We start from the raw sequence: 27,124 nt of genomic DNA, 5'->3' as shown, positions 1-27,124 counted from the left end.
AGGGAGGGAGGGAGGGAGGGAGGGAGGGAGGGAGGGATGGTGGTTTCCAAGGGTAAACTCTCAGCTTTCTGGGAAGCTCAGATCACAGAATGATCCTCATCCTACAGATTCCGCTCTGTTCTAGTCTTCTCCCCTGCCTTCCAGTTGTCCTTGAATACGGTCCTAGAAATTCCACAGAACTTGACAGTCCCAGGGCTTGGTTGGGGGGCCAGGTACTTACCAGGAACAGGTGCCGGGGGCGTCTGTTTTTCCCTGTTACTTTCATCAGTGTCCCTTCCTTCAGAAACTCCTGTGGGGAGAGAAGCAGACACCAGTGGTCAGGCTGATGCCCTTGATTGCCCTAGAGAAGGGTGGAAGGCCCTTGAGTGGGAAACTTAAATTATGATGCTTCCTGGAAGACCAGAGAGCAGCTCCTGGGGGGATTCCCAGCCTAAGAGAGATGCTCTGGGCCCTGGCCGAGTAGCTGAGTTGGTTAGAGCGTCGTCCTGATACACCAAGGTTGTGGGTCCGATCCCCGGTCAGGGCACATACAAGAATCAACTAATGAATGCATCAATAAGTGGAACAACAAATCGATGTTTCCCTCTCTCTAAAATCAATAAAATTAAAAACAAATTTTTAAAAGAGTGAGATGCTCTGTGTATGCTATCGCAGCTCTGGAGACAGACCTCTTGGCCTTTCAGGAGCATTCCACCTTGAATTACACCAAGCCCCAGAGTGGTCCAAACAATGACTCTCACCCTGGTTTGCTGCCACAAGTCCATCCAGAACAAAGCCTTGGAAGGTTTGCTAAAATAGCTGCATGAACAGTTGGTGTATCCCCCTTGAAATTCTGGAGCATACAAATAGATGCTTAATAAATATTTACTGATGACCCAGGCCAAAACGTTAAGTGTGATTTTATAAAATCTCAGACCAGTGAGAGCCCTGCTAATTTTGAGTAAAATCTGAGCACAATATCTCATTTCTTTGTCTCTTGTCCTTCATCAACTGTAATAAGTAATGAACACATTTTTTACTATTTTTGAGCTGAGTTTTATGTTTTCCATTGGAAGCTTAAAAGTGGATAAATTGTTCAGCTGGCGTGGCTCAGCGGTTGAGTGTCGACATACGAACCAGGAGGTCACGGTTCAATTCCCTGTCAGGATACATGCCCGGGTTGCAGGCTCGATCCCCAGCAGGGGCTATGTTGCAGGCAGCTGATCAATAATTTTCTCTCATCATTGATGTTTCTATCTCTCTCTCCCTCTCCCATCCTCTCTGAAATTAATAAAAATAAAAAATTTTAAGAAGTGGATAAATCTGTCTCCTGAAAAATGTTTTTTTAAAATGCTATGTTGGGGCTCTTGAGAGATGGTTGTCCTGATTTCTCAGCAATGCTGGACTAAACTAAAAATACTTGGTATCGCTTCTTCCTGGAGGTGAAGAGAACCACAGGGAACACTGAACCCAAATGGCACTGTTTCTTTAAAGGCCCTGAGAGTGGAAAACCCCAGGGGAGGCAGTCGATGGGCCCTGTGAGCCCAGCCCTGCCCTCCCTCCTCCTCGGGTAAACAGCACCTGCAGCCAGGCCTGTCTGGGGCCAGCCCAGCTGAACAATGGGGCTTATCAGAGCCTCGCCTGCCTGCTGCCAGCACGCCCTCTGCCCCTGCCCATGGTGGCGGTGGCACTCACCCTTCCTGGCTGGAGGAGATCCCCTTGGCCACGAACACTGTGCTCAATGTGGACAAGCTTCTGCAGGTTTTCCTGTGGGTGGGAAGGGGTGAGAGAGAGATGGTCAGGACCCCTTCAAGGAATCTTATCTCCTCTGTAAGGGGTGGTATTGCTTCTGCTTTAGAGGAGGAAAGTGGAGCCCAGAAGGACCTTGCCCCAAACCTGACCTCCCGTCACAGTCAGGACTGTGACCTGAGCCTGGATCTGCAGGATGCTGTGTGTGGACTGCCCATAATCAGGCCAGTCCTTCTGGGCCTGGGCTCTGACACTGCCACCTTTCTGCACACCATGGTGATGGTCTCTTGGCCTCGCTTTGCCATCCGACATGTCAGGTTGTCTTTGGGCCACTGCGCCTACTCTAAGCCTGTGTCTCCCTTAAGGCCTGGAGCATCCAGACTTCAGTAACCCCGAGATGACAATGCCCAAGGCCAGTCTGTCTCTCTGAGATTACAGACCAGGGTGTGGCCTCAGAGGGATAGTAACCAAGAAAATTCACTACTTGGGGAGAAAATGGGTCTGTGCTCCTAGAAGAAAAGTAAGTGTGCCTGCCTGAGAACTCCTATCAGTCCCCCACTGGGCCATCCACAATATATAAAGGGACACGCCTTTTTTCCCTCTGCACAGCACCCCATACTACCAGAAATAACAAGCAGGTGCCCCTTGAGCCTCACACAGGGTCAGGTTCTAAAGTCAACTAATGAGGTAAAAGTTGTGTGCAGAGAAATTGCCCTGAAAAGGACTTGACATTGTTCATAGTTTTGGGCATAAAATTCTACACATTAGAAATGTTTGATAGTTGTTCCATTTCCACTGATGATGTAGAAGGCTGCAAGAAAACAACGCCCCACCATAACAGTGAGGAAAAAAACGACAATCGACAAAATCGTAACTCTTCTTAGGCTTCCTGGAGAGCTGAGGTCACAAGGCAACCAAATGAATGAAATTCCAAAGACTGACAAGCCCCTCCACAGAGATACCAACCGTCATGCCTTTGGGACACGCAGGAGGGAAGAGGTGGTTGGCACACAATAGAAAGCAGCTAAAATGTTAATGGTTTCTTAAAGGTCAAGTGTGGGCTGGTGGGGCAGTTCAGAATAACATGGAGGGCCAGGCATGAGAAACACCTATAAGCTCTTTTCCAGAAGTTTCCACCAGATGCTCACAGGAAGACTGGGGGAGGCCAGGGGGCCAGGAAGAGCCAGCTCCCTGCCTTTGGTGGTAAAACAAATGCTGTCTGTCCCAAGAAGAGGGGGGCATAACTCCTTGGGTCCAGGATGGCACAACAGTACAAGGCAGGAACCTCCAAGACCTGCCACAGGTACATGGCTGCCATGCAGGGGCGGAGGGGGGGGGGGGGGGGCGGGGGCAGGAATGCCGAGAGTCCGGCCCCCAGGCCCTGCTGAGACTGAGGCTTGTCCTGAAGAGCCACGGTTTATGAGCCTAACACTGAGTAACAGGAAACAGTAGTCTACCTCAAGAAAGGGCAAGAGCATGGGAGAGGTCCCTTCTGTGCCACAGGAGCTGCTGAAAGCTGACAAGACAGCAGGAATATAAGAAAAACTCTCTGGCACTTCAGGTAACAACAGTCCCATTCTAAAGGAGCATGAAATCTGTGGGGTGCTGAAGGTGACAATGGTGACAAAAAACCCAAACCCAATTCATTTACTGGATTGACCCAACTTCTACTGCCCCCATAACAGCATGACAAAATAATAATAATAATAATAATAATAATAATAAAAATAATAATAATAGGCACACTCACTTCTGGGGATAGATATTTCCCTCAGTCTCTACAGTTCTACACATAATGTTTGGTATTCAACCAAACACTACAAAAAGCCAGAAAGAACCCCAATTAATATTCAAGAGATAAAGCATTCAACAAAATCATGAGAGGTGGCATTGATGTTGGAATCATCAGACAAGGACTTCAGAGTAAGTATGATTGATATGTTCAAGGAGCTAGTGGAAAAGAAGGACAGCATGCATGAACAGATGGAGAATTTCAGCAGAAATGGAAACTATACAATAGTCAAGTGGAAATATTAAAAATGAAAATTATGGCATCACATATGAAGAATTCCTTTGATGGGTTTAGCAACAAACTACATATATGAGGAAAATAAATCAATGAACTTGGAGTTAGGTAAGCAGAGATTAACCAAACTGAAACACAAAGAGAAAAAAAAAAGTGCTGGGGGGAAATAAAAAAAAAAAAGAGAAACCAAGAGAAATTTCCAAAAGTAATGAATGATCACCTGAAACATAATATTGTATGTCAACTGTAAGTGAAAGGTAAACTAATTTTAAAAAAATGGTATTAGTGAATTACAACAAATCACTGATCTAGGAAGCATCCAAGCTCCTAAAATCACACATACTTAGACATCATAGTCAAACTTCTAAAAGTCAAATTTAAAGAGAAGATTTTGAAGGCTAGAATAAAGAAACACATTACATAAAAAAGAGAAATATCACCATTACAGCAGATTTCATATCAGAAACTATGCAGGCCATAGGACAGTGGAGTGGCATTTTAAAAGTATGAAAGAAAAAATGGTCCATTCAGATTTCTATACCCAGGAAAAAATATCTTTCAAGAATTGGTAAACTGACCAATTAAGTAAATGGATGATAAATGATGGGAACTAGGTTTTTCACTTTTATGTGGAAATTTACAGATAAGCAAGGGAATGATCCACTGATGCAGTAATGATTAGAATTGGAGACATCAGTAAGAACTTCTGTTTAGCTTAATGTAGATGGTTATATGGAATTCTTTCCATTGAACCATGCAATTCAAATCCATGTTGTTCAAGAGTCAATGTGCAGTTGGGAATCTGTGTATGCAGAAAGCCGATTATAATTATACTCAGAACTTTAACTGCATGAGAGGTTGGTGCCCCTAGCCCCCATGTTGTTCAAGCGTCAACTGTACATACACATGTATTTCTTTGCTCTGTCAGCTAAGATGACCTAAATAAAACAATATTCCAGTACCAATGAGCATACCTAGTGCCCAGATCTTGGTTTCTAATACCATTAAAGAAACCAGGGTGCCTTGGAGAGATGGATGATTCTAAGACTAGGGCAGAAAATATAATAGATGATCCTGGAGTACCTTGTAGTGCCAGAAAGTAAGAAAGTGCTAAAAAAACGTACTCAAACACATATGCATGGTGGTATGTGAAAGGGGTACAGGAACCAACTGAAAAGGCTCCAAATAGCCAACACTGGAACAATTTGATAAGTAAAATAAATAAAGCAGTATGAGATTATAACCCAAAGTATGAAGCAAATACCCATGAGTCCTAACTGCTATAAATGATTTATTTGCTTATAATGAATACATTAACAAATGAAGGAGATGGGACAACTCTCTCATGCAGAAGAATCCCAAACAGTTTAGGTAGATACTCTACTCTGCCCTTAAGGAGAGGGAGCATAACTCCCATTCCTTACATGTGGGCTGTTCATTGTGACTTTCTTCCAAAGAGTATGGACACGGTGGTGAGTATGTGTGTATAACTTTACTGTGGAGAAACCTGACAAACACTTCCTCAGCCAGGCGATCAATGTCAACATCAAGTCACAAATCATGTTGCTTAGCATGTATCCTTCATAGGGATTTGATGAAAGTGGTACTTTATTTCCATGTTTTATTCCCCCTGTCCCCACCCCCAAATCACAAACCCAGTCTAATCATGAGAAAGACAAATTCCAAAAGAGGGACATCCTACAATATACATGACTAGGAGTTCCCAAATTTGTCATGGTCATCAAAAGTAAGGAAAGTCAGCTCAGCCAATTTGCTCAGTGATAGACCGTTGGCCTGTGGTCTGAAGGGTCCCGGGTTCGATTCTGGTCAAGAAAATATGCCCGGTTGCAGGCTCGATCCCAGTTGGGGGTGTGCAGGAGGCAGCCAATCAATGATTGTCTTGCATTGTTGTTGTTTCTATCTCTCTCTCCCTCTCCCTTCCTCTTAGAAATCAATAAAAATATATTTTTTAAAAAGTAAGGAAAGTCAGTGAAACTGTTAAGAGAAGACTAACGAGACAAGATGACTAAATGATAACCTGGATGGGAACTTGGAACAAGACATTAGGCAAAAACTAAGGAAATCTGAATGAACTATGGTCCTTAGTTAATAATATGTTATCAATATTGGTTCTTTAATATAACAAATGTACCATATTAATACACAGTGGGGCCTTGACTTACGAGTCAAGGAGCTCGTTAACTCAAATTACTCTATCAACTCAATGCAAAAAATCGGCGGAGAGACAGCTGGTATCTCAAAAAACTCGTTAGTCGGGACACTCGTAAGTCAAGGCCCCACTGTATTAATAATAGAGAAATTGTGTGTGGAATACATGGGAACTCTATGTACTATCTTCTCAAATTTTCTGCTAAATTTAAATTTTTTCTAAAAAATAAAGACTATTCAGAAAGTAGAATGGTGTTTCCAGGCACTGGGGGGGAGGAGAGGGGAAATGGGATGTTAGTGCTTAATATGTATGGAGTTTTACTTGGAGAAGGGGGAAAACATTCTGGAGATGGATGGTGATGATGGCTGCACAATGATGTGAATGTTCTTAATGCCATTGAACTATGTGGTTAAAAATTGTTAGGATAGCAAAATTTTTGTTATGTATACAGGGTGTCCCAAAAAATGTATACACACTTTAACAGCTGATAGCTCAATTTTGAAAATGAAATGTATTTTAATAAACACTGCCTTTATAATTATTCAAAGTGTGTGTATACATTTTTTGGAACACCCTATATTTTACCTCAATAAAAGATTTGTAAAAAATGAAGTATATTAAAAAAAATGAAGGTGAGCTCTGGCAGGCATGGCATGGCGGTTAGAACGTCAGCCCACACATCCAAGAGTCACAGGTTTGATTCCCAGTCGAGATCATGTAGCTGGGTTGCAGGGTAGATCCTCAGCCCAAGTTGGGGTGTATGTGGGAGGCAACCAATCGATGTATCTCTCTCACATGATTTCTCTCTCTCTCTCTCTCTCTATATATATATATATATATAATTTACCTATCTATTTATCTCTTCCCTTTCCTCCCTCCCTTCCACTTTTTCTAAAAATCAATGGAAAAAATATCCTCGGGTGAGGATTTAAAAACAGGTGAAAATGGTAGAGTCCATACTCATACATGTCTCCTCACTCTCTTCTGGAGGGAGATATTTTACTTCTATGCTGTGGAGAAGAGGCAATCAATGGACAATTTGATTTCAAGTCTCAAAAGCCTAACCTTGTTAGCCAGATATCTGAGTTTTCTTCTAGGGAACCTCCTGAGGCTTGGTCTGAGTAACTGCAGCTAGAAGCCAGGTACATTCATCCTCTGATCAAACCTCTGATCTGTCATTGCTGTAAATGCTGTCTAACACTGGAGTTGGGCATTCGTGCCAACCCCAAGCCCCATGCGTACACTGAATGACACACCTCATGGCTGAGGTAATAAAAAAATAAAGACCCAAATGTAGAAATCAGAAAAAAATGTTCCCTACGTGAGCTTATGTGTATCACGTGAGGAGCATGTTGGCATACAAATGCATGTTCGTACAAGAGTATGTGTGAGGTTGTGGTTATGATGTGCGCAAGGAAGTCTGGCCTGGTGGGTTAAGGCAGGTTTGAGTTCAAGGACAGTCTTTTAAAAAAATAGTGCTGGAACAATTAGATACTTACATGTAAAAGCATGAATTTTACCCAAATCTCATACCATCTATAGATATAAAAGCCTAAGCGACCATTCGACCAGTAGCTGTGACGCGCACTGATCACCAGGGGGCAGACGCCCAATGCACAGGCATGGAAACATGGAACAGACTGATGAATCTCAGAGGGAAGGGGGAAGGGCAGGAAGAGATTAACCAAAGATCTTATATGCATACTAGAGGCCAGTGCACGGATTCCTGCACTGGTGGGGTCTCTCGGCCTGGCCTGCACCCTCTCGCAATCCGGGACCCCTTGGGGGATGTAGGAGAGCCAGTTTCAGCCCGATCCCTGCAGTCCAGGCTGAGAGACCCCACCAGTGCACGAATCCATGCACCAGGCCTCTAGTACATAAATATAAACTTAAAATGGATTAAGAGACCTAAATGTAAAATTCAAAACTATATAAACCAGAATAGAAAAACTTTGTAACCTTGAGTGAGGCAAAGATTTCTTAGATATAACATTAAAATCATGATCCATAAAAGAAATTAAAATAATAAAGTGGGCTTTTTATCAAAATTAAGAACTTCTGGTCTTCCAGAGACTCTACTAAGAGAATGAAAAGACATGCCACAGGTTGGGAGAAAATATCTGTATATCAAATATCCAATAAAGGAGTGAAAGAAGGCAGACAAAAAAGAGTACATGTTGAATAATTCTATTTTATAAAATTCTAGAAAATGAAAACTAATCTATAGTGACAGAGAGCAAACCAGTGGTTGCCTGGGGGTTGGGGATAAGGATGATACAGGGGTACAAAGAAACTTTTTTGGGGCCATGGATATGTTCAGCATTGTAATTATGGAGATGGTTTCACAGGTACACACAAACATCAAGTCTTATTTAATTGTACACTTTAAACATATGCTACGTATAGTACATAAATTGTACTCCAAGGCAGACGTGGACATGGATGAGGGAGTCCTGGACCTGTACCCACAGAAGGAGCCTCGAGGCTGGACTTACCCCTTGTTCCATGCTCTCATTGGCGTGGTCTGTGACTTTGGAGATGAGGGTCAGCGCGCCTGAGGAGGGAAGCAGAGCAGACAGCTGGGCCTTCTGGGGAGGGCCAGTCTAGTTGCCACCATCCTCGCTTCTTGCCTATCTTCTCCCCTCCCCACTCCACCTCCTGAGATCACTGCATTTTCAGGGCCTTGTAAGTGGGTGGCACTAATTTTTCCCATGTCTGGGTGAGGTCACAGGCCCAACCCTAGCTGTGCCACGTAACAGTATTTGACCACTTGGCAGGTCACATGGACAGCCACACAGAATAGGGAGGAAACAGGGACACAGTGAGTGTTTTAGATGTGGCACTGCCTCCTCTCATAACCAAGTCTGTTAGCCCCTTCTCCTCCTGACTGGACCAGAGCCTATCCTGGGGAGTCCCGTGTTGAGGTGAAGAGGGGGTCACGTTAGAAGCCCTAGAAGCTTCATGTCACTGCACTCACAGCTGGTGGGGAGGGGACTATGTCCCAGGCCTAGAACTGATTTAGAGTCCAGAGTTGGGGCAAAACAGGACTGTGTCCCCCGCTTCTGGGTTCATGCTGGACTTACCCTGTGTGTTATCATACTCAGCAGAGTCCGGGGAAAGGTTGTTTAAATAGTCTGCAGGCAGAACAAGAGCCGGGAGTCAGTTTGCCCTGGTGAGCCAGCCCCTCCTGTCCACAGCAGGAGCCCCTCTCTCTCCAGAGGTGGAAGAAACGTTTCCGAAGCATGGGGTGTCCACCCTGTCACCCCTGTGACCCCCATCACACCACGACACCACCACAAAACCAGACCTTCAGGACTGTAACCAGCACCACTGCCACCACGACTAGTCGTTCTCTCATGAGCAACTGCTGTGTGCCTGACTTTGTGCTGTGCCTTCAGGGTACAGACACAAGCAAGGTGAGAGCCTGCCTCTAAGAAGCACATGTCTGGGGGAGACAGACGTGACTGTCAACACATTAGAGGGTGATGTTTTAACACATTCTTATTCACAAAGCTCAACACAGGCTGGCCTCGCTCCAGCTGCGTCTCTAAGTCACTCATTCATTCTGGCAGAGCTGGCTTTTTGCTGTTTCTTGAACATGACAAGCTCCTTCTTACCCCAGGGCCTTTGCACTCAGTAGTCCCTCTACCTCGTACTTTCTTCTTCCAGATCTTCACAGGGCTCATGTCCTCACTTCGCTGAGATCTCTGAAATGCCACCTCCTCAAAGTGGTCTAGAGCAGTGGTCGGCAAAGTGCTGCTCGGCAAACCGCGGCTCTCGAGCCACATGCGGCTCTTTGGCCCCTTGAGTGTGGCTCTTCCACAAAATACCGACTTCTGCACACGGGCCATGAAGTTTCAATGGCACTGTACGTGCGCGCCCGCACGTGGTATTTTGTGGAAGAGCCACACTGAAGGGGCCAAAGAGCCACATGTGGCTCGCAAGCTGCTGTTTGCCAACCACGGGTCTAGAGGATAAGCTCCACAGTGTTATAAAGTTTGGCTGCTTAATTCACTGCTATATCTCTAGCATTTAGCACAGGGCCTGGGACACAGTGGATGCCCAATAAATATTTGTTGAATTAGATGAATGAATTCTGTCTCCTGGCTCTAATGTATTTTTCTTACAGCCTTGGTCACTACTTGGATGTAGATGCATATTGCTAGGTGTGTGTCTATCTCACCCACTGGAATGTCGGTTCCCCAGGCGAGGGGTCTTTGTCCACTTAAGAGGCAACTGAGTAAATGGGTCTGGAGCTCTGGACAGAGGTGTGTGTGTTTCTGGCAGGTGGAGGAAGGGAAAGAAGATGACATTTCCTGGGAAGAATTTGTAGAGAGGAAAAGAAAGAGGACCTAGGACTGACTTCCAAGAGACACAAACATTTATGGGATAGTGGAGGAAGAAAGGTTGTTATCAGAGATGATGGAGCAGTCAGAAAGAGGCAGGGGAGAGAGTATGTCCCAGGTCCCAGGATGGATGGGCTGGAGAAGCAGGAGGTGGTCAGTGACAAAGCCACAAAGAGAGCCAGAAGGTCCCAGGTTGGAAATGCCACTGATTCAGCCACAAGGAGGACTTTGGTGATAAGAACCGCTTTAGGAAACCAGCCATCCACTAAGACAGGGAGGAAATGAAGAATGCGGGAAAGTGTGAGTTTGTGTTTAGGATGGGGGAGGTTGGAGGAAGACACAAGAGGTGGCCCCTGAAGTGCGGCTCCCAAGGTGACAGCACAAGGTCCAAAGCTCAGCTGGAGAGAAGGTGGTGGCAGGGTCTGGTCCCTCTGGAGAGGCAGGGAGCAGGAACTGAGAGCAGTCCTCCCCCACCCCTTCCTGCCAGGGTGGGAGGAGAGGTTACCATCACACATCTTGCCATCATCACCCCACCCGTCCTCAGGGGCCTTCCCTCCCCACAGTCTCAGTGCACCTTGACCTCCCATGGGGCCCACCTGTGAGGAGCACTTGGTACTGGAAGAGGCGCTGAACCACCCGCAGCAGCCTGTGCTTCACGTTCTGGCCGCCTCCTTGCTGACTCTGCTGTTCCCGAGACGGGGAGGACAAAATTCCATCAGGGACCCTGGCCTTCAGGAACTGGGCTCCTGAATCCCACCTGCACTGTCCTAGCCACACCTCTTCCTGGCCAATCTGAGCTTCCACCATCTCTAAACAGTTCCCCCTCCTCCAGGAAGGCCTCCCAGATGAGCACCACCCCACTGTGACAGTTCATTCCTTAGGCTCGCACTCTGTGCTACACTCAGTCATATGCCTCTTGCAGTCCCAGCTGTGCATCTAGTGTTAGTAATAGAAAAAAGCACTGCATTTTTCTGCCCAATAACTGGATCCCTAGTTGGTGGCCATTTTTTGCTCACTCAAATGGTTGGTGCTCCACCTTACTTTGTGCTTTTCTACTGGGACCGAAGAAGGGCCACTTAAACCCTTGCTGTGGCTGTGGCTCACTGAGTTGTCATTGATTGTCCAACAGGGGATCTTCTGGGTTCTTCCTCTTGCTGGGTCACCCTCTCCACCCCTCTGTCCCCCAGCTGCAGACTGATCTAGAAGCCCCACTGATTTGCTTTTAGCCATACCCTCCCAGCTCCACCCCTGTATCCTTACAGCAGGTTCTCAGAGGACCAAGGGACCCACCTCAAATTCACGGACAGCAGCTGCCAGCCGGGGAGAATGGAGGCAGTTCTCAGCGAGCAGACTTAGATACCTGTCAAACTGCAGGATGTGAGTGGCATGGTGGTCAAACTCCTGTTCCCGAGCCAGGAAGACATCGGCCACCTTCTGCTGGCCCTCCCTGCAGCCGGGAGGGGGACAGGACAGCGAGAACTCAGCCTTGTGACCAGCACAGTGCTGGACATGAGAGCTGGAGTCACTCCCCTGGTGAGGACCCCAGCTTGACCCTCCCACACTTGTTTTACTTTGGGCAAATGATCACACACCTTTGTGTCTCGACTTCCACATCTGTCAAATGGAGACACCATTTCACGTGGTGGGGTTCTTAACCCCCCAACCCCCTAGAGCAACAGAGGTCGGGGCGGGAGTCCGGGGACTGCTCACCAGTGCAGCAGCCTCTCTCCCAGCTCCTCCAGGATCCCCTGATGAAGGTTGAGGATGGCTGGGAGTTCGCTCAGGCCACGCCTCAGCTCCTCCCTGGCCAATGTGTCCTTGCCCTCTTGGTCCATTTCATCCAAGGCCCTCACAACAGCTCCATGGAAATCCTGAAACCCCAAAGGCCTGTTACCCACGGGTTGATAGGACTGAGCCCGTCCTCCCTGGCAGTTCCGTTGCAGCTTTGGAGCCCTCGCCTACACAGACAGCTGGGACCTTAAACCAGTGTCTCAGACCCCAGCATCCTCACCTGTAAAACCGGGCTGACAACACACCTGTGAACACAGGTAACTGATGCCTAATGAGCACCCAACACGACTCCCAGCACAGAGTAGGGCAGTGGTTCTCAACCTGTGGGTTGCGACCCCTTTGGAGGTCAAACGACCCTTTCACAGGGGTCGCCTAAGACCATCCTGCATATCAGATATTTACATTACGATTCATAACAGTAGCAACATTACAGTTATGAAGTAGCAACGAAAATAATTTTATGGTTGGGTCACAACATGAGGAACTGTATTTAAAGGGCCAGAAGGTTGAGAACCACTGGAGTAGGGCTTAAAGCAGGTTCATTCCACACCCTCCCTTGTGGGAACTTGGGTGCATGCTCTTCTTTTACAAGGTGCATGAGAAGTTGGGTAATTCCTTCTCTGAAGAAAGATAAAGCTTTTCTTAACAATGAGCCATCTTTGAAGAGATTCATGCGCTATGTCATTTCACAACAAAGTCTTAAGAAGTCATAGGCATCCACTCCATGGCATATCAAGCAGTCACTAAAAATGATGCAGATGGTGACTATGTGAAATACTCATGTCCTGGCGCTAAGAAATCAAGAAGGGATACAAAGTCATCTTCTCACCCGAACACGGTTGTGTAAAAAAATGAACAAAGGAAAAAGCTAAAACGAAATGGAATGAAATGAAAACAGTGGCTGTTGTCAGAAGTATGGAATTAGGAATAATTTTTTTCTTCTTGTCTCTGTTTTCTAAAATTTCTGTATCACGATTAATTACTTTAAATAGCAAACTAAATTTAATAAACATTCAAATGATAAAGAATGCAAAACTTTCTCACAACAAAAATACTTTATCTTTAAATACAACTGCTTTTGCATGAGGCTCACGTCTATAGCTTTAAATACAGGAGATATCCTGAAATGAACTTGAATTATGGAGCAATACATATTGGGAAAACCTCAGTATTAGGGTCACATGGTCCAGCCTAAATCAGGAAGGTCAAATCTCTTTTCCAACATTCAGGCCACTCTGCCTTTTTTGACTGCCTCCCTGACAGGGAACGCATTACTGAGCAAGACAGTAAATTCCATTGCTGAACAGTCTTTACTGCTAGAAAGGTCTCTATGTAGAGATCGAAAAGGGGAAAGTGCCTGAGAGGATGGGCAGCCTTTCCTCCAAGGAGTCTTCCTAGTCTTCTCCCACACAGAAAAGGAGTGCAGGAGAGGGAGAGATCTAGTGGTGACAGGAGAAGGCTAGGAAAGAGGGCAGAAGGTGGGGTTGGAGCAGAGAGAGGGAAAGGTGGAAAGAGATAAAGAAAAAATGAGAAATGACAGAGCGAGAGCAGGAGACTGGGGGGCGGGGTGGGGGTGGAAGGGAGGGACTGACAGGGAGTGAGCCAGGGAACATGAAAGGCAGGAGATCCGTGCCCCTCCATCGTCTATAAAGAGGCTGCCTGTGCTGTCGTACAGGATAGCAGATGTGGAGGTTACAAAGGTCTCACTTCCTGAACACCTCATCCTGTCCTGCGCTGACCTCCTGCTGCAGCAACCTGCACTGCCAGGAATCGAGGGAGGACAAGGGGAGGGCAGCCCACCCAAGCCTGTAGTCCCAAGGAGGGAGGATGAGCTGGTTCCTGCTGAGGCTGGCCCTCACTAGCCCCGGACTGGTAAAACTCGAAGGTCTTGGGGAACCTCTGGCCCATCACGAAGGTCAGAAACTCTTGGGGCTGAGTCTGTAACTAATGGATAGATTCTCTGGGCTGAAGGCATGTGTGTCCTTCAGTGGAAGCCACATGCTTGAACTATAATTAGAAATAAACCTCATTGTATCTGAGCAACCATAGACCTTCCTGAAAGCACGTTTCAGAAGGCAGAGAAAGTGTGATTACAAGAGGGCTGCTAGGTAGGGAGGTGGTGTTTAGTTCTTATTTCTGGCCACAAATGGCTCTAGGACACGGGATCATTCTGAATCTGCAGGGGAGGTTTCTCTGTTGACCTGGGAGCAAGAGGACCCTCCCATTCTTTCCTTGTGAATCTCCATGTTTAGGATTCAGCCTCCAGCCCAGCAGAGTCTTCTCAGCCCTGGCATTCCCGAGAAAGAAAGAAAACATCCTGATGAGGACAATAACCCCTCTCGCTTGGGCAGCTGATTGACAGAGGACTTTCGACATATTCTCTCATTGGCCGGGTTCAAGCCTAACTATAGCACAAGAGTAGCTGAATGACTGTGGGCAAATTGTAACCTATCTGAGCCTCAGTTTCCTCACCTGTAACATGGGGATAACCGTATAGCATGAGGCTGCTGGGAGTGCGGCCTGATGTTTAAAACTGTAAAGTGCTGTCCTTGAGGCAGTTATGATTATATTTTAGACATGACATTTTCAGAGCAGGACCATATCTGTTTTGTTTCCTGCTATGTTTCTCAGGTCCAGCAGAGTATGTGACAGAGAAGGAGCGATTCAATGCTTGCTAATTGATGGATTGCCGGACCCTTATTTAACAGAAAAGGAGAGTGAGTCATGGGGAAGCCAAGATTAGAATCCAGTCATCCCAATGCCCAGGCCCTGAGCACCACAGAAAGGGGGTGGGCAGGGAGCGGGAGAGAAGGACAAGAAAAGACAGGACTGACGGTTGCATTTGCATCATACTCCAGGGAGTTTCAATAGTACCTACTCTGCAAGCTGGTTTCTTGTCTGTAATTAATTCTCACTAAATTGACTCAGTCCCAATGGGCAGGATGGCCATCATCAACGTGACTCATTTAAAAAACTGGAGCATAATCAGAATCGCCACATACATCCGTTCTTAAAACTCATGCATCAGCTGGAAGCGCTGAGTGCCAGCCACACCATCCATCACTCCCTGAGAGTTTCTGCTCCCTCAGTAGTTCTGACCCACCATCGCACCTGGGGGTCCTGGCACCCATCTCCCAGGCAGGAAGGCGGTGGAAGATCCCCGGCTCTCATCCCCTCACTCATTCAACAAATATACTAAATGCCTGCTCTGCATCAAGCCTTGGGAGAGAGTGGGAGCAGGAGAGATGCAGTTCTGCCCTCAAAGAGTTTGTAATCTGGGGGAAAAGAAATAAGTAAAGAGGTCATTTCAACACAGGGGTGTATGTGCTGTGGTGGGAAAAGCAAGGGGCCATGGCAGTCCCTACGAGGCAGACCCGGCTTAGCTCTGGGAAGGCCTGCCAGGGAGGTAACACCTACACTGGGACAAGAGGGGGAGTGTTCCAGGTAGAGTGGGCAGCAATGCGCAAAGGCCCTGAAGTGGAGGAGGAACTGAGGAGTTGAGTGAGTTTGGGTGCAGTGTGTGGGGATATGTGCACCCTTGAAAGGAGTGCACAGGACTGGAACATGCTGATGCTGGAGGGTCAGGCAGGGGTCCCACCCTACATGGCCCTGAAAACTTTTCAAGGGACTTGTCTTTCATTCTAGGGTGATGGGGAACTATTGAATAGAGCTAAGCAGGGAGCAATGTGATCAGATGCTTAGAAAGTTCACTCTGTTGGGAGAAACTGGGGGTGGCCAGAATGGGAGCGAGACCAGTGAGGCGGCCATTCTAGGAGAGCAGGAGAGAGTTCAAGATTAGAAACTGGACCAGAGTCTGGCTAAGGGGACAGAGAGAGTGGAGGGACTGGAGACAATAAGGAGGAAGAACTGACTGGCCCCAATGGCTGCAGGATTCAATCCAAACCCCTCTGAACCCGAGGCCTTCCTGAACCAGTCCACCCTCTCACCACACTTGCTTCCCCAGCTCTTTGTGGAGTCCCTGCTGCAACCTTATAGGGCTTCAGAAAACAAACGAATCCTCTACCTAGATATACTCCTATGGGTGACCCTGGGCAAGTGTCTTCATCTCCATGAACCTCAATTTCCCCCTTTGTGAAATGGGAGTACGAATACCTTCTTCACAGGGTTTGTGCAGACTGCCTTCTGTCGTGTTTTAGGAATACTTCCTGCTGTGCCTTCCTTCTCCTTAGACTGGGTAGTACTTATCTCTGTATCCCTAGAACCCAGCCCAAGGAAGGTGCTCAACAAATGACAACAGCTGACACTTACTGAGGACACATGCCATGTGAGCCACTGCATGCTCAACACTGTACATTCCTTTTCTCATTTCATCCTCACAAGAAGCCTATCGCTTTGGCATTATTATTATTTTCATTTTACCAGTAAGGGAATTATGTCCAGAGAAATTAAGCAACTTATCCAACGCCACCAAGATGGCAAGACTGAGCCCAAATCAGCCTGATTCCAAAACCCTAGCTCTTCCCATTGCCCCACACCAAGTCTTCCTTCTATTGGTGGCTCAGACAGGGCTCTCAGGAACAACGGGCTTGCTTGCAGTAGAAGAGGGGAGCTCACATTCAGGGGCCTTGTCCCCTGAATACGTTCCCCTTCTCCAAACCCACTATTGAGTTTTCTGGGTGACACAGCATCCCTGTTCTCTGGGCTGAACAGTTAGTGGGTAGACACAATGTCCTTGGAGGTGGTTAAACTACTGATGTCACTGCCAAAAGTCAAGTGGATTCACTGGGATCCCATTTGGCCAAACACACACCAACCTCAACCATGACCCCCCATGTCACAAACGCCTTGGCAAGCCCTGAGCTGCACAGGGGACACAACTTCACTTGGCTGGGTCAACCACTGAAGGTTTCTTTGAAACCCTGAAAACAATTCTCTGTGGGCATGCACAGACATCTTAAAATGTAAAAGGCGTTGCTCAGTGGTTAGGGTGTCAGCCCACACACCGAGGGGTTGCGGGATCGATTCCCTGTGGGGGGCATGTGCCTGGGTTGCAGGTTTGATCCCTGGCCTAGGTCAGTGAGCGTGGAGGTGGCTGGTCAATGTGTCTCTTTCACATTGATGCATCTCTCTCTCTCTCTCTCTCTCTCTCTCTCTCTCTCTCTCTCTCTCTCTCCCCCCCCCTCCCGCCCTCCCTTCCACTCTCTAGAAAGCATTGAAAAAAATATTGACCAAAAAAATGTCTACAAATGGTACTAACTATACAAAAAAATATATAATTTGGACTTCATGTTAAAAGATGAATATAGAAAAGGGGAATTTGATTGTTCAATGTACTACTCTTACTCTTGTTACTTTTCTGTAAAATTGAAATTATTTTTAAATAAAAGGTTAAAATCATTTTAAAAGTGGTAAGATGAAAAAAAATAAAATGCTTAGGAATAAATTTAACAAAGAAGCATAGAACCTGTACTCTGAAAACAACAAAACACTGTTGAAAGAAATTAAAGACCTAAGTAAATAGAAAGATGTCCCATGTTCACAACTTAATATTGTTAAGAGGTCAACACTTTCCAACTTGATATACAGACTCGTCTCAACCTCTATCAAAATCCCAAATGCCTTTTTAACAGAAATTAACAAGTTGGTCCTAAAAATCATATGGGCGTGCAAGAGACCCAGAAGAGCCAAAACAAGTTTGACAAAGAACAAAGTTGGAGTGCTCACACTTCCTGATTTCAAAGCTTGCTATAAGGCTACAGGAATCAAGACTGTGTGGTCTTGGCATGAGGACAGACATATAGACCAATGGAATAGAATTGAGAATCCAGAAAAAAACCTTCACATTATGATCAAGTGATTATCAACAAGGATGCCAAAAAGCATGCAATGGGGAAAAATCGTCTTTTTAACAAATGGTGCTGAGCTATTTGGATATTCACATGCAAAATAATCAAGTTGGACTCCTTCTTTACATCATATACAAAAATTAACTCAAAATCAAAGACTTAAATGGAAGAGCTTAAACTCCCTCTCCCAGGGGTGCTGGGTGCTTAGTCCTCTTAGAAGAAAATATGGGAGTAAATGTTGGTGATTTGGGGCTAAGCAAAGCTTTCTTAGATGTGACAACAAAGCACAAGCAACAAAAGAAAAACAGAGAAATTAGGCTTCAGAGAAATTAGAAATTAAAAACTTTTGTGGTTCAAAAGACACCATCAAGAGAGTGAAAAGACAACCTACAGGATGGGAGGAAATATTTGCAAATCATATATCTGACAAGTGACTTCTATACAGAATTATAATAAAAAGATGACCCATTGCCCTAACCGGTTTGGCTCAGTGGATAGAGCATCGGCCTGCAGACTCAAGGGTCCCAGGTTCGGTTCCGGTCAAGGGCATGTACCTTGGTTGTGGGCACATCCCCAGTGGGGAGTGTGCAGGAGGCAGCTGATCGATGTTTCTCTCTCATCGATGTTTCTAACTTTCTATCCATCTCCCTTCCTCTCTGTAAAATATCAATAAAATATATTATATTAAAAAAAAAGATGACCCATTAAACATGGGCAAAGGATTTGAAGGGGCATTTCTCCAAAGAAAGTATACAAATGACCAAGAAGCACATGAAAAGATGCCCAACATCATTAGTCATTAGGAAAATGTAAAATCAAAACCACAATGAGATACCTCTAAAAAAGACATACATATAAAAACAAGCACTGAAAGGAAGTGGAGAAAATGGGACCCTCACATTACGATGGTGGGAATGTAAAATGGTGCAGCCACTTGGAAACAGTCTGGCAGTTCCTCAAAAGGTTAAAAAGTTACCATGTGATCCAGCAATTGCTCTCCTAGGTATGTACCCAAGGGAATGATAAGCACAGAGTTTCCATTCTGTAGGTCAAGGTGGGACTGGATAATTTTACTATCTCCCCAGTTGCCAGGTGCTGCTGTTGTTGCTGGTCCCAGAACCACACTTTGAGCACTGCTGCTTTTATGACTCCTCTTTTCCAGCCTCTGTCTTTGTTCTGTGCCTTTGGAATCTGATTCATATCTTGCTTATCTTTCAAAGCTGCTTCAAATGCCACCTCCACCATGAGGTCATTTCCTAGGTTACTTCAGCAGTCAGTGTAAGGTCCTCTCATGTGTCCTATAGCCTCCGGAAATGTTGGGTCACAGCCTGAAGGGAGCCACCCTTGTCTCAGAATGTCTCTGAAGTCTCATATTTTAGCTTAAAAGTTAATGCATATTTTACATTATTCTCCAAAATATACCCATGCCTGATTTAATTTATTTAAAATTATGTATCTAGAGCAAAGAAGAAGCGCTTAGAAAATGTGCTCTGTTTATCTTGTGGCCTCGCGTATTCCTGGGCACCTACTGCACACCGTTGGTAGGATTATAAATATCCAGCCTGAAAAGCAATGGCTTGGCAAAATTTTGCATTGTCAGGCTGTTTACTTACTCTGAATATTTCTGTTATCGTCCCTCCAACTAAGCAGAGAGCAGAATGTGTCTCACTCCCTTTGGTTTTACCCTCACATTGACCTGGCTTTGTTTCTAACTGTGCTGAATGAATGTTTGCTACTTTTTCACTAGGTTCTCAGTTTTAGGTGCAAATTGGAATTATCTGGGGAGCTTTTCAACTCTGGATGACTGGGCAGCACCCTGGACCAATTAAGTACAAATCTCTGAGGGTGGGATGAGCATCTGTAGTTTTTAACACTCCCAGGTACGCATGTACAACCAGGGTTGGGAATCAGTGTCCTAGCGGATGCTGGCTTCTGGGGGCAGGAAATCACAGAGAGTCCATGCTGAAGGGGCCTTACAGGATCATCTGTCTGTGAGTCTCAAAGTTACTGTCCATCCATATCTCCTGGCGGGGGGGGGGGGGGGGGGGGGGGGAGGGGGGGTGGTCATTAAAACACAGGGCTGAACCTCACCCCCAGAGTTTTTTATTTAGCAGTTGTGAGGGAGCCCAAGAATATGCATTTCTCACCAGCTCCCAGGTAATGCTGACACTCCTGGTTTGGGGACCCACTTTGAGAACCATTGATTTAGATGAATATTTTTCACACTGTGCTCCATGGAAACCCAGGGTTAAGGGAGCCCAAACTTTGGCCTCCATATGCCTTTGAACCAAAGCACCTCCACTTTCATCCACTCTTCCCAGGTTCTCAGTAAAATTTTATTTGAAGACAAGCGTCTGTGGCTAAAAATGTCCGAGTCCCACCAGCAACTTCAAGGTGAGGGAGGAAGGCACAAGAGACTTCGCAGGGTCACATAGCAATTTATTTTCCTGGACTGAATGAAAATACAAGCATTTTGGGGCTTAAACTTTGTCCCCAGTATCACTCCCTCCCACTCAACCTACTAGACCAACCTTCCCTGTTCAAGTCCTCAGGGCTCCCAAACTCCTACGCTTCTCTTTGAAACACCTGAGGACATGGCATTCAGGCTCGCTCTAAAGACCGCTCTCTGGCCACTTCCTGTACACCCCATACCCCACCCCAACTCCCATACCCCACCCCTCTGTGCACTTATTCCTGTTGCTCCTATCCTCTGGAAGGTTTGTTGCTACTTTCTGTACATCCATGTCCATTTCAAAACTCCCTCTTCCAAGAAGCCTTCCTTGACTGCATTCCTTGCACTCACACTGGTTTCCTCCCTCATGGGGCTCCTCACCACCTAACCGGACTGTTCCACATCCATTTGTCTCCTCCGCTTCTCAGGGTTCTGGAGTCAAACAGCCCTGGCCTCCCTTCTCACTGGCTGTGTGATAAGTGATCTTCTCTGAGGTTCAGTTTGGGGCCCATCTGGCCATCTGAGAAAATATTTACTGAGCACAAATTATGTGCAATTAAATAATGTATATAAACTGCTAAGCACACATAAGAGGTCAACACATGCTCACCACCCCCCACTCCTCTACAGCATCTAAGACAGTGGACACTGACCATTATGAGGAGCAAGGGCCGCTGGACGAGGGAAGAGGGGACTGCGGTGGGGAGCACACCAATGGCACACCAATTTAGGTAGGCAAACTCATAAATTACAACAGTCCTGCTAGATCGGCATTGGCCTGTCATGTCGGCACTGAGGCCACAGCCTAATGAAACTCCCACAGAGTGATGAGGGAGGGCTTTTGAATGAATCTCCTTTTTCTCGGAGCAGTCTGAGAAGTCGGGCTCTGTCCTGGGCTCTCCTGACACCCTTTCAAGTGGTCACTGCCACTGAGGAAAGCAGGGGTGCATGGGTGGGATGCGCGCAGGTTGGACCCAGAAGCCTCCCGTGCCTTTCTGCACTCTGTCCTCCCCAAACCTCGCCCGGAGTCCCTTCGGCCCCTTTATGAAAACCTGCCAGTCCCTAGGCTCACACCCTCCAGGGCACCACCTTCTTCCTCCTCAGGGTACCTGAGAGCCCTCGCCTGATGGCACATACTCCCTTGGGGAAATCTGGGCCTCTCCAGGAGCTTCAGTTCACATCTCTACATTTGGTCACTTCCAGTGCACATCCCATGCCCAGCTGACCACTAGGGTAGTCTTCCCTGAGCCTCTCACACTTAACAAGACCCACAATGAACTCATCATCTTTCCCCAAGTCTAACCTGAGCCCCTCCAGCACTTGCCTTCTTAGTCAATCAGCAAGCCAGAAATCCAGGGTCAGCCTGGAGCCCTCCCTCCCTCTAATGCACCCCACAGTCCATCCATCACCAAGCACATTAGTCCTGAAACCTGCCTACAACACTCCAGTCCATTGTCACCTCTGCTGCAATCACCCTGCAGCCTCCCAGGGCCTTCAGGGGATAAAACCCAAACCCCAAACATGCCTCATGGGGCTCTCCGTGTCCGCCCCATACCTTGCTGGCCTCAGTTCTCTTGCTCACTCACAAAATTCCAGACCGGCTGAATTTCTTTCAGTTCCCAAGCACACCTTTCTCTAACTGGCCTCCAGGCCTTTGTACATCCTGATTCCTTTGCCAGATGCAAGCCTTCCTCACTGCTCCTTCACCTGGCTAACTCCTCCCAGCCTTCAAATCTCAACTTAGTCATGTTTCCTCCGGGAATCCTTTCCAGACCCCAGAAGCTTAAAGCAGGTGCTTCCCCTGGACACCACAGGATTAATATGGGTTTTTTCCATGCTCATCTCTCTCATAGGCCATCAGTTTCTGGTGGGCAGGGACCTCCCCTTATCATTCCTCCATACATACCCTGTATCCACACAGGAAGTGCTCAGAAAATATTTTTGACTGAAGAGATGCTAAGACCGCTGGAAGGGCTGACCCTATCACCACTCACTCATCAGATATTTACTGAGTACCATTGGTGTACCGAGCATCACAATCCACTGGGGATGTCAAGTTCTGCTCTCAAGAAGCTCCAAGCTCAGTGAGGGAGCCAGACCATAGACAAGCACCTAAAAACAGCCCCCATAACCATGAAGCAAAGCAGACAAAATTGAAGGGAGCAATGGATAATTTAAAAATCATAGCAGAAAACACATTCTTTTTCAAGTACATACATGGGACATTCTCCAGGACGTGCCAGGTCATAAACAATTTTCAAATTTCAAAAAATTCAAAAGGGCTGAAACCACACAAAATACATTCTCCAACCACAAGAGAATTAGAAATCAGCAGCAGAAGGAAATTTGAAAAAATTCACTCTAGATATTTGGGAATTAAACAGCATAATTTTAAATAATCCATAAGTCAAATAAGAAATCACAAGGGAAATGAGAAAGTATTTGGAACTGAATGAAAATGAAAACACAACATAACAAGCAAACAGATGCATAAATTAGATAATTTTAGGTAGTTAAAGAGGCAATGAAGAAGATAAAATGAAGCATGAGAGGGTGTAGAAGAGGCAGTACAGTTGGAGATCTTCGCCCTCCCTGCATCCACACTTGCCATAGACTCATCGTGGGAGAGAGCATATCCCTGTCCCTTGCCTTTGGGCTGGCCACGGCACTTGCTCTGGCCAGTGGGATGTGGAGAGAGCAAGTTTTGAGCTGGAATCTTAGAAGCCTTCTGGTGTTTCTACTAGCTCTCCTGCCATCACCATGGGAAGAGCCTCCCCAGGGTACCTGCTCCCCCTTCAGCCTGGGCCCCAGAATGAACACACAAGAAGCACAGCCACTGAGCTGAACCCAGCTTTGACAAATTGACTTCCAGTTGACCTGGCTTCCTTTGCAACTAGGAGTGTGCAATGAAATGAAAGTAGAAGTCATTGAGAGAAATTTTCGGGAATTCTTTTTCAAGTGAACTAACTCATAAAGTAGCATAGCTTTTACTACCCCCCACCACCACCTCCTTCTTCCTGCCTGGGACATGGAGGTGATGGCTAGAGCTGCAGCAGCCTTATGTGCTCGTGAGGACCCATGGAAAGGATGCAGCAAATAGATGGAACCTTAGTCCCTGAGACTTTGTGGAGCTTCTAAACTTGACCTGGACCTCCTACTTCTGGACCTATTTCACATGGGAGAATAGTCTCTAAATTATTTTAGCCATCATAATTGGGTTTTTATTACTAGCAGTCAAATACAATTTTTTTTGTTAATCCTCGCCCAAGGATATTTTTTTCCGTTAATATTTAGAGAGAGTGGAAAGAGAGTGGGAGGGAGGGGGAGAGGTAGAGAGAGTGAGAGAGAGAAAGAAACATTGACATGAGAGGGACACATTGATAGGTTGACTCCTTCACAGGCCCTGACTAGGGCTAGGGATCGAATCTGCAACCCAGGTACATGCCCTTGACTAAGAATTGAAACCCCTTACCCTTAGGTTCGTTGGCCGACACTCTAACCACTGAGCAACACAGTCCAGGACTCAAATACAATTTTTAACTGACACAGAATTATTAGGGAAGACTTCTAGAGTATATTTTCAACAGTCACCATAGAAATATCTCCTATCTCACATGGTCTTTATGCAATGTGAGCTTGATACTCCTCCTGCTGAGTGGTAGAGACTACATTCCCTCCTCTTGAACTTGGAAGGATCTTTGTGATTGTCTCAACTAATAAGAGTTTGGTGGAAGTGATGTTACATAACTTCCAAGGCTAGATCATAAAAATGCTACGCACTTCCTCCTGGCTCGCTCCTGGGACACTCACTCTTGGAACCCATGAGTCAAATAAGAAATCACAAGGGAAATGAGAAAGTATTTGGAACTGAATGAAAATGAAAACACAACATAACAAGCAAACAGATGCATAAATTAGATAATTTTAGGTAGTTAAAGAGGCAATGAAGAAGATAAAATGAAGCATGAGAGAGTGTAGAAGAGGCAGTACAGTTGGAGATCTTCGCCCTCCCTGCATCCACACTTGCCATAGACTCATTGTGGGAGAGAGCATATCCCACCATGCTGTGAGGAAGCCCAACCTGCCCATGCAGAGACCACATGGAGAGGTCACAAGTAAGTGTTCTGGCCAACAGCCCAGCTGAGGTCCAAGACAACAGCCAGCACCAACCAGCAGCCATGTGAGTGAAGGCACCTCTGGGTGATTCCAGGCCCTGGCCATCAAGTCACCCCTAGCCTTTGTTTTTAAATTAAAATTTAATTAATTTATTTTAAAATTTATTTTTCAGTTACAGTTGTCATAAAATATTATATTGGTTTCAGGTGAGTCAGCCCCAGTCTTTAAGTCTTCTCCAGACATCTTGGAGCAGAGACATGCTCCCCCCCCACCTTGCCCTGTCCAAAGTCCAGAAAATCTATGAGTATAATAAAATGGTTGTTTTATGCCATTAAGTTTTGGGGCACCTCCTCTTCTTTGAGGAGGTGACACTTGAACTGAGACCAGAGTGAGAAGGAGGAACTGGCTATGAGAAGATCACGGGTAGGACATTCCGGTGGAGGGAAAAGCAAGTGGAAAAGCCAGGAGACGTGACTTCATTCGCTCTGTGGCTGGAGACAGTGCAGGAGAGGCAGACAGGGACCAGACCACGTAGGGCCCTCTGGGGTGTAAGAACTTCTTCTGGGGCGTCAGACGGTGGTAACTGCCACGGTCACCTCTCCTAGTCGGCGGACTGGCTTCTGAACAGGCCTTCAACGCCTTGGCCCAAATAAAACGTCAGCCTGACAGTTTAAGCACTTCTCAATCTGGTCCGAGCATTGTTTTTGGACCCATCACCTGACCCGATTCCACCTCCAACCTGCCTTTCCATGTTCTAACGTATCCATGTTCTAACCATATGTGATGATGCACCATTCTCCAGACATATCATGTACTTTCAGGCCAGTGAGCGTTTCCACGCTGACCACCTGCCTTCCGTGCCCTCCTCCATCAGAACCTGGCCTTGTGGGCTGATTCAAAGTCCACCCCAGTGTCAATTCTTCTGCCAACCTTCCTAGATAGGCCAAAGGAGAGTAAGTCTCTCCCTCCCTTACGCTCCTGCAGACTTATGTCGCTCTAGACTACTCAAGAGCAGGTTTGGGGCCTTTTTCATCTTTGGGGCTCCAAGGCCTATCTCACTACCTATGGTACATCCTGTGTTGTTCCATTCAGAAGGAATGAGCAAGTTGGATGGATGGAGAGTTGAATGACTAGATGAGTAGAAGGGTGGATGGTTAGGTGGATGGGTACACATATGAGTAGTGGATGAACTGAGGATGGTAAATGGCTGCATGGCCAGATGAAAGGACAGATGAGTGGGTGAAAGGCTGGCTAGATGAATGGAGGCAGATGGACAGGAGGATGAATGTGTTTTTGACTAGGTTCTTGGAAGGATAAAGTGAGTCTTTAAACCAGAAGTTAGCAAACTTTTTCTGTAAAAGGACAGATAAATACTTTAGGCTTTGTGATCCACAGATGGTCTCAGTCATGCATTCTGTCTTCTTTGCCTTTTCCCCCCACAAACGTTTAAACCATGTAAAACCCACTCTTAATTAATAGGCCCTACAAAACAGGATCTTGACCATTACAATTCAATTTTGGGTGACCAGAATTTTTAGTAATCTCTGAGTTAGCTCTATCTACTAGTACTATTTAATAAGCACAGAGCTGAATCCCAAACTCAGAAGACCAGGGGCCACCCTCATCCCCCTCTCAACAACAGCATATGGAGTCAAGGACTTTGCTAGCTGGGGAGGTTTAGAAGGTGCGGTCGCCCCTCCTCATCACTGGGCAGCCTTGGGATTTCAACAGCATCACGTCTCTAAGGAGAAGCTCTGAAAGAGAACCTACCGACTTAGCAATCAGCAATAGATCCAGGTTGGGGAGTGGTGTGAAACGCCCCAAAGTCTATGAGTCTCCTTCTGACTAGGGTCCCAGACTAGGACTTGGAGTCACTTTGTGGCATTTCTGCCATTTCTATCCCCATAAGCACTGACATCATACATGTAACTCCAGACCACAATTTCCCGCAACTAGCTTATGAGTTGTGATTTTTATGGGCTCTTTTTTTTCCTCCTCAGGTTATTATGAATTACCAGCAGCTTCAACAGCTTTCCAACTGGCAGGAAGCAGTGCAAACACAGATGGAAGTTTCCCAGTTAAAAACCTCTTAACAAAGTCATAAAACAAAAAAGCCCAGCCCCTCTCTGACATGCTGCCAGCTCAGAAGCAAGTGAGAGAGAAGCAAAAAACATGAGTGATCATTGCTGCCCTTGCTAAATAGATCTTTTAGATGTAAAGGTGGGAGGAGGATGCTGTTACATCTCATACACAAGGGCTTTGGGGTTGAATAATGCACACAAAGCTCTCTTCCTGAGGGCAAAAATGAGGGGCTGAGATGGTCTTCTCCTCAGGACCTGGGGGCCCCGGCTTACATGGCAATGCGACCCCAAGGCAGTATCACTGACAGGGACCTCAGCTGCATTCGGCAAGAGATTTGGCTTGGTGCTTTGCTTCTGCCAGAGAGGTCCCTACCCCGAGGAAATCCAAAGGCAGTTGGGAATTCAGGATTAACACGTGACGACAGTGTACTGAGAAGCAGAATGACTGGCTCAGTCGTTGTGTGACCCTGGCAAGTCACTCCCTCTGAACCTCCAAATCAACACCGACAAAATGTTCAGGGTGGACATCCCCAGCTCTGACATTCTTGGAAAGACATGGCAAACAATACCAAGCAGGGCAGAATTAGATGCTAAACTCAAGGAGACT

The 27,124-nt window shown here is 46.3% G+C and overlaps 1 protein-coding gene across 3 annotated transcripts in view; it reads right to left on the bottom strand.

Moving 5' to 3' along the window:
• The window catches only part of FGD5 (FYVE, RhoGEF and PH domain containing 5), a 114,666-nt gene that overhangs the window by 20,808 nt on the left and 66,734 nt on the right, over positions 1–27,124 (bottom strand). For 2 of the 3 annotated variants that reach the window (XM_070433555.1, XM_070433557.1), the window contains exons 6-12: positions 11,981–12,141; positions 11,561–11,717; positions 10,867–10,954; positions 9,008–9,058; positions 8,420–8,478; positions 1,675–1,746; positions 221–289 (exon numbers count right to left, since the gene is read on the bottom strand). In XM_070433555.1, coding sequence (XP_070289656.1) covers positions 221–289; positions 1,675–1,746; positions 8,420–8,478; positions 9,008–9,058; positions 10,867–10,954; positions 11,561–11,717; positions 11,981–12,141 — 657 coding nt within the window. The remainder of the gene's footprint in view (positions 1–220; positions 290–1,674; positions 1,747–8,419; positions 8,479–9,007; positions 9,059–10,866; positions 10,955–11,560; positions 11,718–11,980; positions 12,142–27,124) is intronic. The other variant, XM_070433556.1, reaches the window with a different exon arrangement.

The sequence above is a fragment of the Myotis yumanensis genome, unplaced genomic scaffold, assembly GCF_028538775.1.
Source record: "Myotis yumanensis isolate MYYU_CA2020_CCGP unplaced genomic scaffold, mMyoYum1.0.hap1 SCAF_14, whole genome shotgun sequence".
Lineage (NCBI taxonomy): Eukaryota > Metazoa > Chordata > Mammalia > Chiroptera > Vespertilionidae > Myotis > Myotis yumanensis.
This window is presented reverse-complemented; position numbering and strand designations above follow the sequence as displayed.